Source organism: Salmo salar, chromosome ssa20, assembly GCF_905237065.1.
Source record: "Salmo salar chromosome ssa20, Ssal_v3.1, whole genome shotgun sequence".
In the NCBI taxonomy this organism is placed as follows: Eukaryota; Metazoa; Chordata; class Actinopteri; order Salmoniformes; family Salmonidae; genus Salmo; species Salmo salar.
This window is the reverse complement of record NC_059461.1, coordinates 21,442,463-21,456,706: the sequence shown is the minus strand read 5'-3', so window position 1 is coordinate 21,456,706 and position 14,244 is coordinate 21,442,463. Positions and strand designations below refer to the sequence as shown.

General features: G+C 49.8%; 1 protein-coding gene across 13 annotated transcripts in view; it reads left to right on the top strand.

Moving 5' to 3' along the window:
- Nucleotides 1-14,244, top strand: part of LOC106579918 (nuclear receptor corepressor 2) — a 142,321-nt gene that overhangs the window by 116,312 nt on the left and 11,765 nt on the right. For 7 of the 13 annotated variants that reach the window (XM_014160309.2, XM_014160308.2, XM_014160311.2 and 4 more), the window contains exons 21-39: nt 1,017-1,140; nt 3,457-3,706; nt 4,488-4,535; nt 4,873-5,040; nt 5,285-5,421; nt 5,537-5,687; nt 5,812-5,919; nt 6,069-6,172; nt 7,689-7,839; nt 8,995-9,138; nt 9,253-9,330; nt 9,504-9,748; nt 9,847-10,201; nt 10,372-10,611; nt 10,774-11,025; nt 11,189-11,332; nt 11,436-11,663; nt 11,847-12,024; nt 12,198-12,673. In XM_014160309.2, coding sequence (XP_014015784.2) covers nt 1,017-1,140; nt 3,457-3,706; nt 4,488-4,535; nt 4,873-5,040; nt 5,285-5,421; nt 5,537-5,687; nt 5,812-5,919; nt 6,069-6,172; nt 7,689-7,839; nt 8,995-9,138; nt 9,253-9,330; nt 9,504-9,748; nt 9,847-10,201; nt 10,372-10,611; nt 10,774-11,025; nt 11,189-11,332; nt 11,436-11,663; nt 11,847-12,024; nt 12,198-12,673 — 3,581 coding nt within the window. The remainder of the gene's footprint in view (nt 1-1,016; nt 1,141-3,456; nt 3,707-4,487; nt 4,536-4,872; nt 5,041-5,284; nt 5,422-5,536; nt 5,688-5,811; nt 5,920-6,068; nt 6,173-7,688; nt 7,840-8,994; nt 9,139-9,252; nt 9,331-9,503; nt 9,749-9,846; nt 10,202-10,371; nt 10,612-10,773; nt 11,026-11,188; nt 11,333-11,435; nt 11,664-11,846; nt 12,025-12,197; nt 12,674-14,244) is intronic. The other 6 variants (XM_014160317.2, XM_014160314.2, XM_014160307.2 and 3 more) reach the window with 6 other exon arrangements.

Sequence of the window (14,244 nt, the reverse complement as noted above, 5' to 3'; positions counted from 1 at the left end):
CTCGCGCGCGGGCTCTGGCTCTCGATCTCTCTCTCTCGCCGGGCTCTGGCTCTCGATCTCTCTCTCTCGCGCGGGCTCTGGCTCTCGATCTCTCTCTCTCCGCGGGCTCTGGCTCTCGATCTCTCTCTCTCGCGCGCGGGCTCTGGCTCTCGATCTCTCTCTCTCTCGCGCGGGCTCTGGCTCTCGATCTCTCTCTCTCGCGCGGGCTCTGGCTCTCGATCTCTCTCTCTCGCGCGGGCTCTGGCTCTCGATCTCTCTCTCTCGCGCGGGCTCTGGCTCTCGATCTCTCTCTCTCGCGCGGGCTCTGGCTCTCGATCTCTCTCTCGCTCGCGGGCTCTGGCTCTCGATCTCTCTCTCTCTCGCCGGGCTCTGGCTCTCGATCTCTCTCTCTCTCTCTCGCGCGGGCTCTGGCTCTCGATCTCTCTCTCTCTCTCTCCGCGGGCTCTGGCTCTCGATCTCTCTCTCTCTCTCTCGCGCGGGCTCTGGCTCTCGATCTCTCTCTCTCTCTCTCGCGCGGGCTCTGGCTCTCGATCTCTCTCTCTCTCGCGGGCTCTGGCTCTCGATCTCTCTCTCTCTCTCTCTCGCGGGCTCTGGCTCTCGATCTCTCTCTCTCTCTCTCTCTCTTCCGGGCTCTGGCTCTCGTCTCTCTCTCTCTCTCTCTCTCTCTCTCTCGCGGCTCCGGCTCTCGATCCTCTCCCTCTCCGCACAGGCTCTGTGCTCTCTTTCTCTCTCTCTCTCGCACACTTTTGCTCTCTTTCTCCCTCTCGCCACTTGCCTTGCTCTCTTTCTCCCTCTCGCACACTTTTGCTCTCTTTCTCCCTCTCGCACACTTTTGCTCTCTTTCTCCCTCTCGCACACTTTTGCTCTCTTTCTCCCTCTCGCACACTTTTGCTCTCTTTCTCCCTCTCGCACACTTTTGCTCTCTCTCTCCCTCTCTCTTTCCTCCCTCCTCCTCCCCTTTGCTCTCCCTCTCGTTCCTTCCTCTTCATTCCCTCCCTTTTTATTTTTCTCTCCAGGATGACGTCCCCAAACCGTCCCAGCCTTCTAAACTATGCTCATGATGGGGTCATCTCCTCCCCCCTGCAGAAGCCCATGGACCTGAAGCAGCTCAAACAGAGGGCTGCGGCCATCCCCCCTATTGTGAGTCTTACCACTTGACCCCTCGTCTCTTTACACACTGTCGCCAGGCTCTGCAACCTGTATCTTAGTCTTCTCCATCCTTGGAGAGCATATGAGAGCCAGCCTGATATACAGTCACTTATCTAAGGATTTATAAGTCCAGTCTGGTATACAGTCACATATACAGTTGAAGTCGGAAGTTTACATACACCTTAGCCAAATACATTTAAACTCAGTTTTTAGCAATTCCTGACATTGAATTCCTGTAAAGATTCCCTGTCTTAGGTCAGTTAGGATCACCACTTTTTTTTAAGAATGTGAAATGTCAGAATAATAGTAGAGAGAATGATTTATGTCAGCTTTTATTTCTTTCATCACATTCCCAGTGGGTCAGAAGTTTACATACACTCAATTAGTATTTGGTAGCATTGCCTTTAAATTGTTTCACTTGGGTCAAATGTTTCGGGTAGCCTTCCACAAGCTTCCCAAAATAAGTTGGGTGAATTTTGGCCCATTCCTCCTGACAGAGCTGGTGTAACTGAGTCAGGTTTGTAGGCCTCCTCGCTTGCACATGCTTTTTATGTTTTGCCCACAAATTGTCTATAGGATTGAGGTCAGGGCTTTGTGATGGCCGCTCCAATACCTTGACTTTGTTGTCCTTAAGCCATTTTGTCACAGCTTTGGAAGTATTCTTGGGGTCATTGTCCATTTGGAAGACCCATTTGCGACCAAGCTTTAACTTCCTGACTGATGTCTTGATGTTGCTTCAATATATCCACATCATTTTTCTCCCTCATCTATTTTGTGAAGTGCACCAGTCCCTCCTGCAACAAAGCACCCCCATAACATGATGCTGCCACCCCCGTGCTTCACGGTTGGGATGGTGTTCTTCGGCTTGCAAGCGTCCCCCTTTTTCCTCCAAACATAGCGATGGTCATTATGGTCAAACGGTTCTATTTTTGTTTCATCAGACCAGAGGACATTTCTCCAAAAAGTACGACCTTTGTCCCCATGTGCAGTTGCAAACCGTAGTCTGGCTTTTTTTATGGCAGTTTTGGAGCAGTGGCTTCTTCCTTGCTGAGCGGCCTTTCAGGTTATGTCGATATAGGACTCGTTTTACTGTGGATATAGATACTTTTGTACCTGTTTCCTCCAGCGTCTTCATGAGGTCCTTTGCTGTTGTTCTGGGATTGATTTGCACTTTTCGCACCAAAGTACGTTCATCTCTAGGAGACAGGTTTCCAAGCTGTTTAAAGGCACAGTCAACTTAGTGTATGTAAACTTCTGACCCACTGGAATTGTGATACAGTGAATTATAAGTGAAATAATCTGTCTGTAAACAATTGTTTGAAAAATTACTTGTCATGCACAAAGTAGATGTCCTAACTGACTTGCCAAAACTATAGTTTGTGAACAAGAAATTTGAGGAGTGGTTGAAAAACGAGTTTTAATGACTCCAGCCTGGTATACAGTCACATATAAATGCTTAGATAAGTCCAGCCTGGTATACAGTCACATATAAATGCTTAGATAAGTCCTGCCTGGTATACAGTCACATATAAATGCTTAGATAAGTCCAGCCTGGTATACAGTCACATATAAATGCTTAGATAAGTCCAGCCTGGTATACAGTCACATATAAATGCTTAGATAAGTCCAGCCTGGTATACAGTCACATATAAATGCTTAGATAAGTCCAGCCTGGTATACAGTCACATATAAATGCTTAGATAAGTCCAGCCTGGTATACAGTCACATATAAATGCTTAGATAAGTCCAGCCTGGTATACAGTCACATATAAATGCTTAGATAAGTCCAGCCTGGTATACAGTCACATATAAATGCTTAGATAAGTCCAGCCTGGTATACAGTCACATATAAATGCTTAGATAAGTCCAGCCTGGTATACAGTCACATATAAATGCTTAGATAAGTCCAGCCTGGTATACAGTCACATATAAATGCTTAGATAAGTCCTGCCTGGTATACAGTCACATATAAATGCTTAGATAAGTCCTGCCTGGTATACAGTCACATATAAATGCTTAGATAAGTCCTGCCTGGTCATTCTACCCGTCAGTAGTATTAAGGCCAGCCCTCCTGTAATGACAATACTGCTGCTTCCACAGATAACAACATGGCGGGTAAAATGATAAAGACATATTTGTATTAGATAAGCAGGCCATCTGGAGCAGATGGGATAGATTGACCCAGAGGAGGAACAAGATGCCAGACATTAAGGAAAACAATAAGAGGAACAGGGTCATTGGATGTGTGTAAGGTTAGTGTTTGTATGTGTATCAGCTACTCACCATGCCTCTCTACTGTTTATGTAGATGCCCCAGATCCCGGAGGGTGGCCCGCGGGGTGGGGTTGGTAAGGCCGTGCTGCCCCCCCATGCCCTGGCTCTCTACCAGCAGCAGATCACCATGGCCCATGGAGAGTCCTCCCAGGAGGCCAAACTGCAGCAGCATGCAGGTCAGCCCAGCAAACAGCACCCTTACCCAGCGCAGGGAGACAGAGACCCCCACAACATCAGCAGCCCCCGCGTCCGCCCACGCAGCCCCTCCACCAGCGACAAGGACGGTACGAACACCAGCTCTCTCTTCTATCTCCTCTCTCCTCTCTCTCTCTTTCTCTCTCTCTTCTCTCCTCTCTCTCTTCTCTCTTCTCTCTCCTCTCTCTCCTCTCTCTCTCTCTCTCTCTCTTTTCTCTCTCTTCTCTCCTCTCTCTCTTCTCTCTTTTCTCTCTCTTCTCTCTTCTCTCTCTTCTCTCCCTCTTCTCTCTCTTTCTCTCTCTCTCCCTCTCTTCTCTCGCTCTTCTCTCTCTCTTTTCATCTCCTCTCATCCTTCTGCTCAGTCTAAACCCAACTCCCTTGGCTCTAGATCATTAGGCTACGTGCTGATTTGAGGGGAATTATGTCAGTTCTACACTGTTTGGTGTAGTGCTGGTATTGATCTTTGGTATCCCCGCGCAGCGGGATCTGTGTCGGGTTGTTGAGTTCAGTCTTGGATATCCTTTGAGAGCTGTGCTCCATGTTATTTGCTAGACCTAGTCTTATTTAGAAGATGTTGACACAAGATGAACTGAAGAGTTTCCATCTGGAGCCCTTAAAGAAGCCGAGGTAACCCGGGACCAGGGCCTATGTAACTACCGGAGGATCTCCTGTTGTTAGGAACCCTGGAGAAAACACAGCCCAGTGGCAGGGGGGGGAAGAGGTTCTGTGTGAGTCACAATACAGTAAACTGAGGAGGTAGCCTATGTGTGTAGGGATTCGAGTCACATGGACATGTGTGAGTGTATGTATGAGTGTGATGATGTGAGTACCGGGTATGTGATCAGCTGCAGTATGTCTGTGTCCCTGCAGAGCTGGAAGGAAACGAGAGGTGGCTGCAGACTCTACTTCACGGATTACGTAGGTTCACACCCCGCCCTGCTCTATCCCTAACTCATACCCCTTCGGCCAACACACGCCTAGCTAAATTCACTTCCTTAGCGGGGTTTGACTGTGTGTGTGTACACTAAACACTAGCAATGGGTTTGGCAGTGTGTTTGTACTCTAAACACAAGGGATGGCTGTGTGGAGCAGCGTTGCTGTGTGGCTGGCTGCGCTCCTTGCTATGATGATGATAATAAGGAGGAGCATAACAAGCTAGTGCTGGCCAAGGGATGGCTCTCGGCTTCCAGAAAGTGTTGGTAAGGGCCAGGATTGGCTAGTTGCTGAGTGTGTGTTTGTGTGTCCCGTCTTACAGATAAGTCCCGGGCCTTCTCTCCTCACGGAGACCCTAAGAAGCAGGCGGTGGGGCCAGAGGACCTGAGGGCCACTACCCTGGGCCGGCCTGTCATGTCCCCCTACCCAATGTCCCCTCGAGACATGGCCAAGCTCAGCCACGATCAACACCTGCTCCACTATAACTCCTGTGAGTTCCACTACAAGCCCTCTCTAACCACAAGGACTCCCATACCGTACTTTGTTGGGAAATATTTGTTGAATTTGTTGTCCTCAGGGCAGCATCATCAGGCCCTCATCCCCTGTAGTTCAGGTGCCAGCTCCCATTTCACTGTTATGCCCCCTTGCTTTGCGCTATCCTTAGCCAATCCCCTTTAACTGTTATTTCCTATCCAATCTTGTATCCATATAAAAGTATCTGTCTGTGATCTCAGCTTTCCAGCAGGTTGGCCTCTCTGGACCCCCTGGTCTGCAGCAGGATGGCATCAGGATGGCAGCGGTGCGCCCCCTCCACATGCCAGAGCCACCCCCTCTCATCTCCTCCAACAAGCCAGGGGGGTCTATCACACAGGTACAGTACACTAACGTTTCTCCAGAGAACCGTAGCACCCATTTAGAAGTTATGGGGAAAGTGAATGGAGTGTTGCCATGCACTATGGTCACTGTTGTTGCTCTGTGGTTCGCAGGGAACCCCAGTGCAGCTGCATAGCCCGGCTCACGGGATGGACCATGGGAAGATGCCCCCTGCACAGATGGGTTTGTCCTGGATGGATCAGAGGAAAGTGGGTGAGTCCAAGTGTCTGGAGTGGGTGCAGCATTCCCAGCCTTGGTTTGCTGGTGAGTTGCCCTCTTCTTGTCCTAACCTTCAATTCTCCGTTTGGGTGTCCTGGGCTTTCTGCACTGACACACTCTCCTCTCTGCTCTTATCTCACACTGTCCCCCTCTGACTCGCACACACCAGGTCCCTACCCTGTGGTGAAGCAGGAGCAGCTGTCCCCGCGGTGCTCGTCCTCCCAGGCAGAGAACCTGTCCACGCAGGGGGCGCCCCACGACGCCAACGCTGGACGTGGTGAGTTCACAGCTAGATAGACTACACACCCCTCTGTCGGTTCTGTTCTCTGCTCATACGGATTCTCTGCTCTGTTATTGGTGCATAAACAGACCTCCATGCCAGTGTAAAGCCCTGACTTTGTTCTCCTGGATGTGTTGAATTTACAGGGTCCATTCCAGCGGTGCAGGGGGGCAGCATCACAAAGGGCATCCCAGGGACCAGAGTTCACCAGGACTCCCCCATCTCCTACCGAGGAGGCTCCATCACCCAGGTAAGAGCAACACACCGACCTCAACGCTGTGCTTCTGCTAACTGGGCCGTACTTATTATCATGACTAACAGCTTTGGCCTAAAATTCTCACCGGACTGTTTATTGTACGTCTCCAAATGAAACGAGGACAACGACACAGGCGTGTTGAGAGGTCATGAGCCCAGGCTGGAAAGTAAGGCTGGGTAAAGGCTGTGGCAACAGGCAGGCAGGATCTCCCTGCTGATCCTGACTGGTGTGACATAACCGTGGCTCTGACTGCTCCCTGTCGCCCTAGCAACAGGTACACACTGTACCACGTCTGTTCCCTACTTGATTTATCTGTTTACTCTCTCCACTCGCTAAGCCCCGTCACTGATACGCACGGTCTTCAGCCTGATGTAATAACTCCCTCAGCCAACTGGCCTGGAAATGGGATGAGATTATATGTGCCCAGATAGATAACTGAGGGAAAGGTGAGAGGTCGTATATAATCAGAGTGGGTGGGGATGTCACACGGCGGCTCCTTTGTTTGTCTAGCTGACTGCTAGGCAGAGTGAAAGCCTATCTGTCAATGAGGTGTGTGTGTGTGTGTGTGTGTGTGCAGATAAGCTTTGTGGCATTGGGTGCGTAGGTCCCTCGCATCTCCCTTGATGACATTGGATGCTGAGGGTAGATACGGGAGATAGGAAGGGTGCTTGTGTCTGTCAAGGCCACTCGATCCTGTGAGATCGAGCCCAAACCCTACACTTGTGGTCTGGCCCCTGACGTCAATATCCCCCTACCCCCCCCCTCGAATATCATTTGACATGTACATTTTAGTCATTTAGCAGAGCGACGTACAGTTAGTGCATTTTAAGGCAGCTAGGAGGGACACATATCACAGTTATAGTATGTACATTTTCCCTCAATAAAGGAGCCATCAGCAAAGTCAGAGCTAGTACGGGTGGGAGAAAAAAAGTGTTAGTTCACGAAAGGCGTTTTTTTGGGGGGGGCCCGTGCGCGCTCTCTCTCTCTCTCAGCCTCCCAGCAGGCTTACGTAAACCCTCACTAGCCATGACGCAAATCTGACTCGCACTGAAAGTGTGCCAGAGACATGACTCAATAGCCCGGACCAAACCCGCTGCTGCCATTCTGTCACCTGGTTGTTAGCACTGCAGAGTGTGTGGGGATTATTGTCTGAGACACATTGTGTTCTTATGTGACTACGCTGCCGCTGGTATAGTAGTGAGCAATTCAATTTGTTTAGCGCGTGGGCTCTGTTGCAGCAGCGATCGGGACATAAAGCTCTGCCATTGTTGAATCGTAACGTGACATCCACGCGCATAACAATTGCCACACAATTGTCAGATTGGCATCAGTGTACGATAAACGCTCCGTATGATCTTAATCATCAGAGCTGTCACAATAAAAAAAATGAACATTCAGAACAAATATGCATCTTACAACAACGAGCAATGAAAGGGTTAAACTGACATCTGCTGTATCTTGTGGGGTGATCGGCTGTTGTGTTCCTCTGCGTTTGTCCCTCCCTCCACAGGGCACCCCGGCTGACGTTCTGTACAAGGGGACCATAACCCGTCTGATCACGGAAGACAATCCCAGCAGGGCGGAGAGGGAGCGGGACGAGGCCCTGTCCAAAGGACACGTGGTCTATGAGGGCATCAGCGGACACATCCTCACCTATGACCGTCAGTTCTCTAACCTTCTAGAAACACCATGCTACTACACTTACACTACCGTTCAACCGTTTGTGGTCACTTAATGTCCTTGTTTTTGAAAGAAAAACACATCTTTTGTCCATTAAAATAACATCAAATTGATCAGAAATACAGTGTAGTCATTGTTAAGGTTGTAAATAACTATTGTAGCTGGAAACGGCTGATTTGTAATGGAATATCTACATAGGCGTACAGAGGCCAATTATCAGCAACCATCACTTCTGTGTTCCAATGGCACGTTGTGTTAGCTAATCCAAGTTGATCAGGCTAATTGATCATTAGAAAACCCTTTTGCAATTATGTTAGCACAGCTGAAAACGGTTGTTCTGATTAAAGAAGCAATAAGTTTGGTGTTTTGCAGATACTATTTTATGAAGCTGCCAGTTCAGGACTTGTGAGGCGTCTGTTTCTCAAACTAGACACACTGATGTACTTGTCCTCTTGCTCAGTTTTGCACTGGGGCCTCCCACTTCTATTTCTATTCTGGTTAGAGCCAGTTTGCGCTGTCTGTGAAGGGAGTAGTACACAGCGTTGTACCAGATCTTCAGTTTCTTGCCAATTTCTCGCATGGAATAGCCTTCATTTCTCAGAACAAGAATAGACTGACGAGTTTCAAAAGAAAGATCTTTGTTTCTGGCCATTTTGATCCTGCAATCGAACCCACAAATGCCGATGCTCCAAATACTCAACTAGTCTAAAGAACCGTTTTCAGCTGTGCTAACATAATTGCAAAAGGGTTTTCTAATGATCAATTAGCCTTTTAAAATGATCAACTTGGATTAGCTAACACAACATGCCATTGGAACACAGGAGTGATGGTTGCTGATAATGGGCCTCTGTATGCCTATGTAGATATTCCATAAAAAATCTGCCGTTTCCATCTACAATAGTCAATTACAACATTAACAATGTCTACACTATTTCTGATCAATTTGATGTTATTTTAATGGACCAAAAATGTGCTTTTCTTTTGAAAACAAGGACATTTCTAAGTGGCCCCAAACTTTTGAACGGTAGTGTACATACTGTAACAACAGGAACAGAGGCATCGCCTTCAGTCTTGAAGAGTTAAAGCCACCTCTCAATGCCCTGTGTTGACGGTTGTTTGTGGTGTGTTCTCCTCAGGCCTACCCTCTCAGAACCCTAAAGAAGACGGCCGGGGCCAGCCTGGGGAGATCTTGGGGCTGAAGCGCCCCTATGATGTCATGGAGGGAGGGATCTCCAGGGGGCTGCCCATGAGGGACTCTCTGTCTGCAGCCAACTGTGAGGGTAAGTTGAGGAGTCCGCTACCCTCTAAGAGCTCTAGCATGTACTTTACATAGACTAGAGTCCTACAAGGATGTAAAAAATGCTACTCTTTCTTCACTCCCGCACATACTTCAGGTCTGATGGGTAGAGCCATGCCCCATGAGAGAGACAGCCCACACCCGACCCACCACATCCGTGGTTCCATTTCACAGGGTAAGCAAATAGACTCACTATTTATTTGTATTCCATACACTGCATCAGGGTACGGTCACCTCGCGTAGTTGTACAATCACTCAAGAGAAGTTAATTGTCAATAAAGTTCCAGTCTCACTTCAAATTTGAACTCCTGTGTGTTTGTGTTCCACCCCTCCTCCTCTTCCCCCCAGGTATCCCCCGTCACCTGGAACCCCAGGATGGCTACATGAGGCGAGAGCCCAAGCAGATGAAGAGAGAGGGCTCCCCGCCCCGAGGGCCTGGCCAGATGGCTGACCCAATGAAGGGCCGAGACGGCATGGTTCCCACCGTGAAGGAGGGGGGCCGATCCATCCACCTCATCCCCAGAGAGGAGCTCCGACAGATGCCCGAAGTCATGATGATGGCCAAGGCTGGCAAAGATGGCATCATAGCACAGGTGAGTGGACCGCCACACTGTAGATGCACTGTGCGTCAGGGAAATAAAAGCAAGACAAGTCCCTATTGGTAGAGATATTCAGTGTTTCCTTTTTTCAGGGCGCTCCTATGAAGCAGGAGCAGGGTGGCTTAAGGAAGGGGCACGATGTTCGTTCCATCATCGCCAGCTCCCCACGCTCCCACTACGGCATGCCCTCCCACCTGGAGATGCGGGGGCCTGAGCAGCGGGGCCGCTATGAGGAAGGTCCTAAGGGCCGGCCCAGCGCTGTGGTCAGCACGGCCAGCTCCATGGCCCGCTCCTCGCCCCTGGCCATGGGGGGCGACCAAGGTGGCAAGGCCCACCAAAGCCCCGTTCGCTACGAGGAACCCAAGGGTGGCATGAGGGCTCCCTACACTGGGCCTTCTCACAGAGGATCCCCCCTGTCCAGAGAATCAGGCCAGCGGCAGCATGATGGTATGTCACACACCGACACCGGACTGTGCACTGTCGTAGAACCTGTCTGATGGTGATGCATTGATTGTTTTTCGCCCTGGGTTGAAATGAAAAGAGCTCATGTGAAGCCCACCGTGTTTGTGTTGTGAAGCATCCTTCTCTTTCCCGTCTCTCCTCTCTGTGTGGTACAGGCTCCAATAAGAACCAGCCTCAGGAGCGCAAGTCCACACCCACCCCTAGGGAGATGAGCTCCGGCAAGTCACCGCTGCCAGGCGTTGCCGAGCAGCAGGCCCAACAACAGGCCCAACAACAGGCGTCCCTGGCGTCGTACGAGCGTCTGCTGCAGGGTCTGGGGGCTGACGTGTACCGAGGTCAGATCCCCCTGGCCTTTGACCCTGCTGCCCTGCGTCAGGGCATCCCCATCGACCCAGGTACATAGTACACGACTGGACCGTTCTCGTGTCCACTGTACAGTTCTACGTAGGAGCTCCTTCAATACCTGCTCTTTCTGTCTGTTGGAGGGGTGTGGTTGGGGGGAGGGTGTACGTGACTATATGATGGCTTTATATGGTCTCTTTGTCTTCCTCATTTAGCAGCCTACTACCTGCCTCGCCACCTGGCCCCTAACCCTGGCTACCCTCACCCCTACCCCTACCTGATCCGGGGCTTCCCCGACACGGCGGCCCTGGAGAACCGCCAGACGCTGCTCAACGACTACATCACCTCCCAGCAGATGCACCAGTGGCCTGCAGCAGCCGCCATGGCTGCCCAGCGCTCAGACCTGCTGAGGGGGCTCTCGCCACGGGACCAGCCCCTCCAACTGCCCTACTCTGCTGCCCCGCGCGGTGAGCCTCACTCTGGTCATGGTGCAAACGCACACACACACACACACACACACACACACACACACACACACACACACACACACAAAAAGTAGCCTAGCTGGACCAGTGTAGTGTAGCGCAGTCTATAGTTTTGACTAGTGATGTTTTTCCTTCTTGTTCCCAGGGATCATCGATCTGTCTCAGGTGCCACACTTACCTGTCCTGGTCCCTCCCTCTGCAGGGTCTTCCGGCTCCCCCATGGACCGCATCACCTACATTCCTGGAGCCTTCCCTAGCCAGCCATACACCTCCTCTCCCATCTCACCAGGTACTGGACTGGACTCTACACCAGCCAGCGTTCTGTGTTTTAAATGTGATGCTGTGTGACGGACTCATCTGTGTTTTGTTTGTGTCTCTCCTGTGCTGTGTAGTTGGACCCCAACACATGAGCAAGCAGCACGGCACACCGTCCTCTGCTGACCGCGAGCGGGAGAGAGACCGGGAGAGAGACCGCGAGAGGGACAGGGAACAGGAGAGAGAGAGAGAGAGGGATCGCGAGAGACGGGACAGAGACAGAGAGCGAGAGAGGGAGCGGGACAGGGACAGAGAGAAGGGGATCTCTCACGGCAACGTGGAACACGCCCCCATCTGGAGACCAGGTGTGTAAAGATATAGACCCACTCACTGCCTGTCTGTCTATTCAATTATTACACTATTATGTTATTACCATGATAGTAGTACATTTACTGCACATGGTCTGTGTTGGATGTCTATGCTGTTGTTCTATGAGGTGATATGAGCTCTGTGCTGTGTGTAATGTATCTGTACCCTCCCTCCCTCAGGCACAGAGCACAGCTCAGGTGGTAGTGTCAGGCCCTCCTCCCACTCTGGCTATGGCCACCAGCACTCCCCGGTGTCCCCTCGCACCCAGGACAGTGTCCAGCAGAGGCCCAGTGTCCTGCACAACACTGGGGGCAAGAGTCTGCCTGTCAGCGACCACAACAACCCATCTGTGCTAAGGTAACCTGCTTGGTGACATGCATGACATACATGGTTGGATAAATGGCTAAGTATCTCCTACTGCACGTGCCTTCTTCTGTGGTTCTTCTAAATGGGATGTGCAGACTGTGGTGGGGGTTCATCTGTGGTTGGCATGTTTACTGACTGTTTTAGTGATTTTGTTTTTCTCACAGGTCCATGCCAGGCTCAAATCGCTACCCAGGCTACGGCTACCAACAAAGCATGGACTCTAAGGAAATGGGCCGGGATGGGAGCAAGAGTAGGGGAGGCCTTCCCAAACACACCCAAGACCAACATGGGCCCTCTATATCCTCCAGCAAATCTGACCCCAAGCTGGCCAGCCCTAACCAAGGGGGTTACCCCAGCCCCTACCCCCAGGGCTCTTCAGCCTCTCACCACTCAGGGCGCCCCCCCCCTCACCTGCTGCCCCCCCAGTCGGATAACGCTGCTGGCCGCGGAGAAAGTGGCACACCTAGTAGGGAAAAGACTCAAAACAAACCGATGTCCGTTCAGGAACAAGAGCTCCGATCACTCGGTAAGACCACCATGACTGCGGCCAACTTCATAAACGCGATTATCATGCGTCAAATTTCTTGTGAAACGGGAATGCCAGAGACGGGCTCGCTCGTGGCCAACAGCGCCAGTGATGGTAAGACGCTCTGGATCCCAGGGTCCCCTCATCACCCAGACCCTCCCCTCGTCTGTCTGTGGCCTATTGCACGCTGTGGTGGTTGGGCATTATCAAATCAGTCCAAATTATTTTTTACATATTTATTTTTTTGTGTTCTTTTCTACGCTATGCTATTTTTTTGTGTAACGTAGAGAACTATAAAAAAAATATATATCCAAACGTGACCATCTAATTATTATTTAACACGTTTTGACATTGAGCAGAAGAGAAGTCTAAACTAGAGCTTACTTGGACAGAATATTAAGGAGATGAAAGCAGCTTACGCGCTGGATAAATCAAATTAACCAGCTCATTTTTAATATTAAATGACTATATATTTGTATTAAATGACTATGTATTGACCATTTATTATGGTACAAATACAGAACCCAATTGCTATTTCCTTGGAGAGAGATCATAGATGGTTCAGTGGTTGGAAGATTTCAGCGTAACATTCATTGCTGCTTATTTTAATTTCCTTTTTATTGAGGATGTGGCTGTCTTTACCATGTGGCACCCCTCCCCCCCTCATATTGCAAACTTAGTTCACCTGTAGTATTCAGGAGTTCCATATTAGAAACTAAATAAAGTAGCCTAGTTATCGATCTATTAATGTAATTTTAGCAGAAGGTTTATGATATAGTAATTCTGTAAGTATTTGATTCATAGTTAGTAATGACACCTCCCTTACAGATACTCGCCTCACAAAATGTTCCAGAAATAAGGCGAAGATATTGCTAGCTAGATGACCTAAATGACAAAAGAGAAAGCTTAGGTCGTGTGTGTCAGTCGGTCTCAATATAAACCAGTGTGAAGTGTAGTAGGAAACAGTCAGGCGAGCCTGCCAGGGTGCATCACGAGAATAAAGCCCCACCAGCCACCAGACAGACAAACAACCTCCCCGGGGCTCCAGACAGCGTTGATCTTCCTCTGGAGGTGGGTGGTCGAGGTGGGGGGCAGGGAGAGGGCGTAACGGGTGGTGGAGAGACCCATAAAAAGATCCTGGGGGAGGGGGGTGCTGCAGCTTCTGGCCCCCAAATCTCTGCATGTCCTTATTACGCCTCACTGTAATTTATTCAGATTTTTCCACATGCAAACCGCTTAACGCGACTTTTCCATCCTTAGAAATGCAATATTGTTTTCTTGTTTTTCCATTTGTAAAGCTATGTGCCACATCAATATTTATGACATGCCTATAGGGAAAGTGTGTGCATGTCGAGGTCAGATGAGTGTTGTGGTATAACATGCTGTGAGAGGTGCGTTTTATATATATATATATCACACACACACACACACACACACACACACACACACACACACACACAGAGTGTACAAAACATTAAGAACACCTTACTAGTATTGAGTTGCCATTTTATGTCACCGCTAAGCTTGTCAGTGATTTATGCTTCTCTCCTTTGAGGAGAGTTCAATATATAAATAAGTCCGTAGTGTTCTGAAGTAGCTTGACACATCCAACGCCACTGGCTGACAACACTTTGTAGAGACAGAGGATTTCTGCAGCAGGAAAACTACCGTTGAGCTCTTATGCA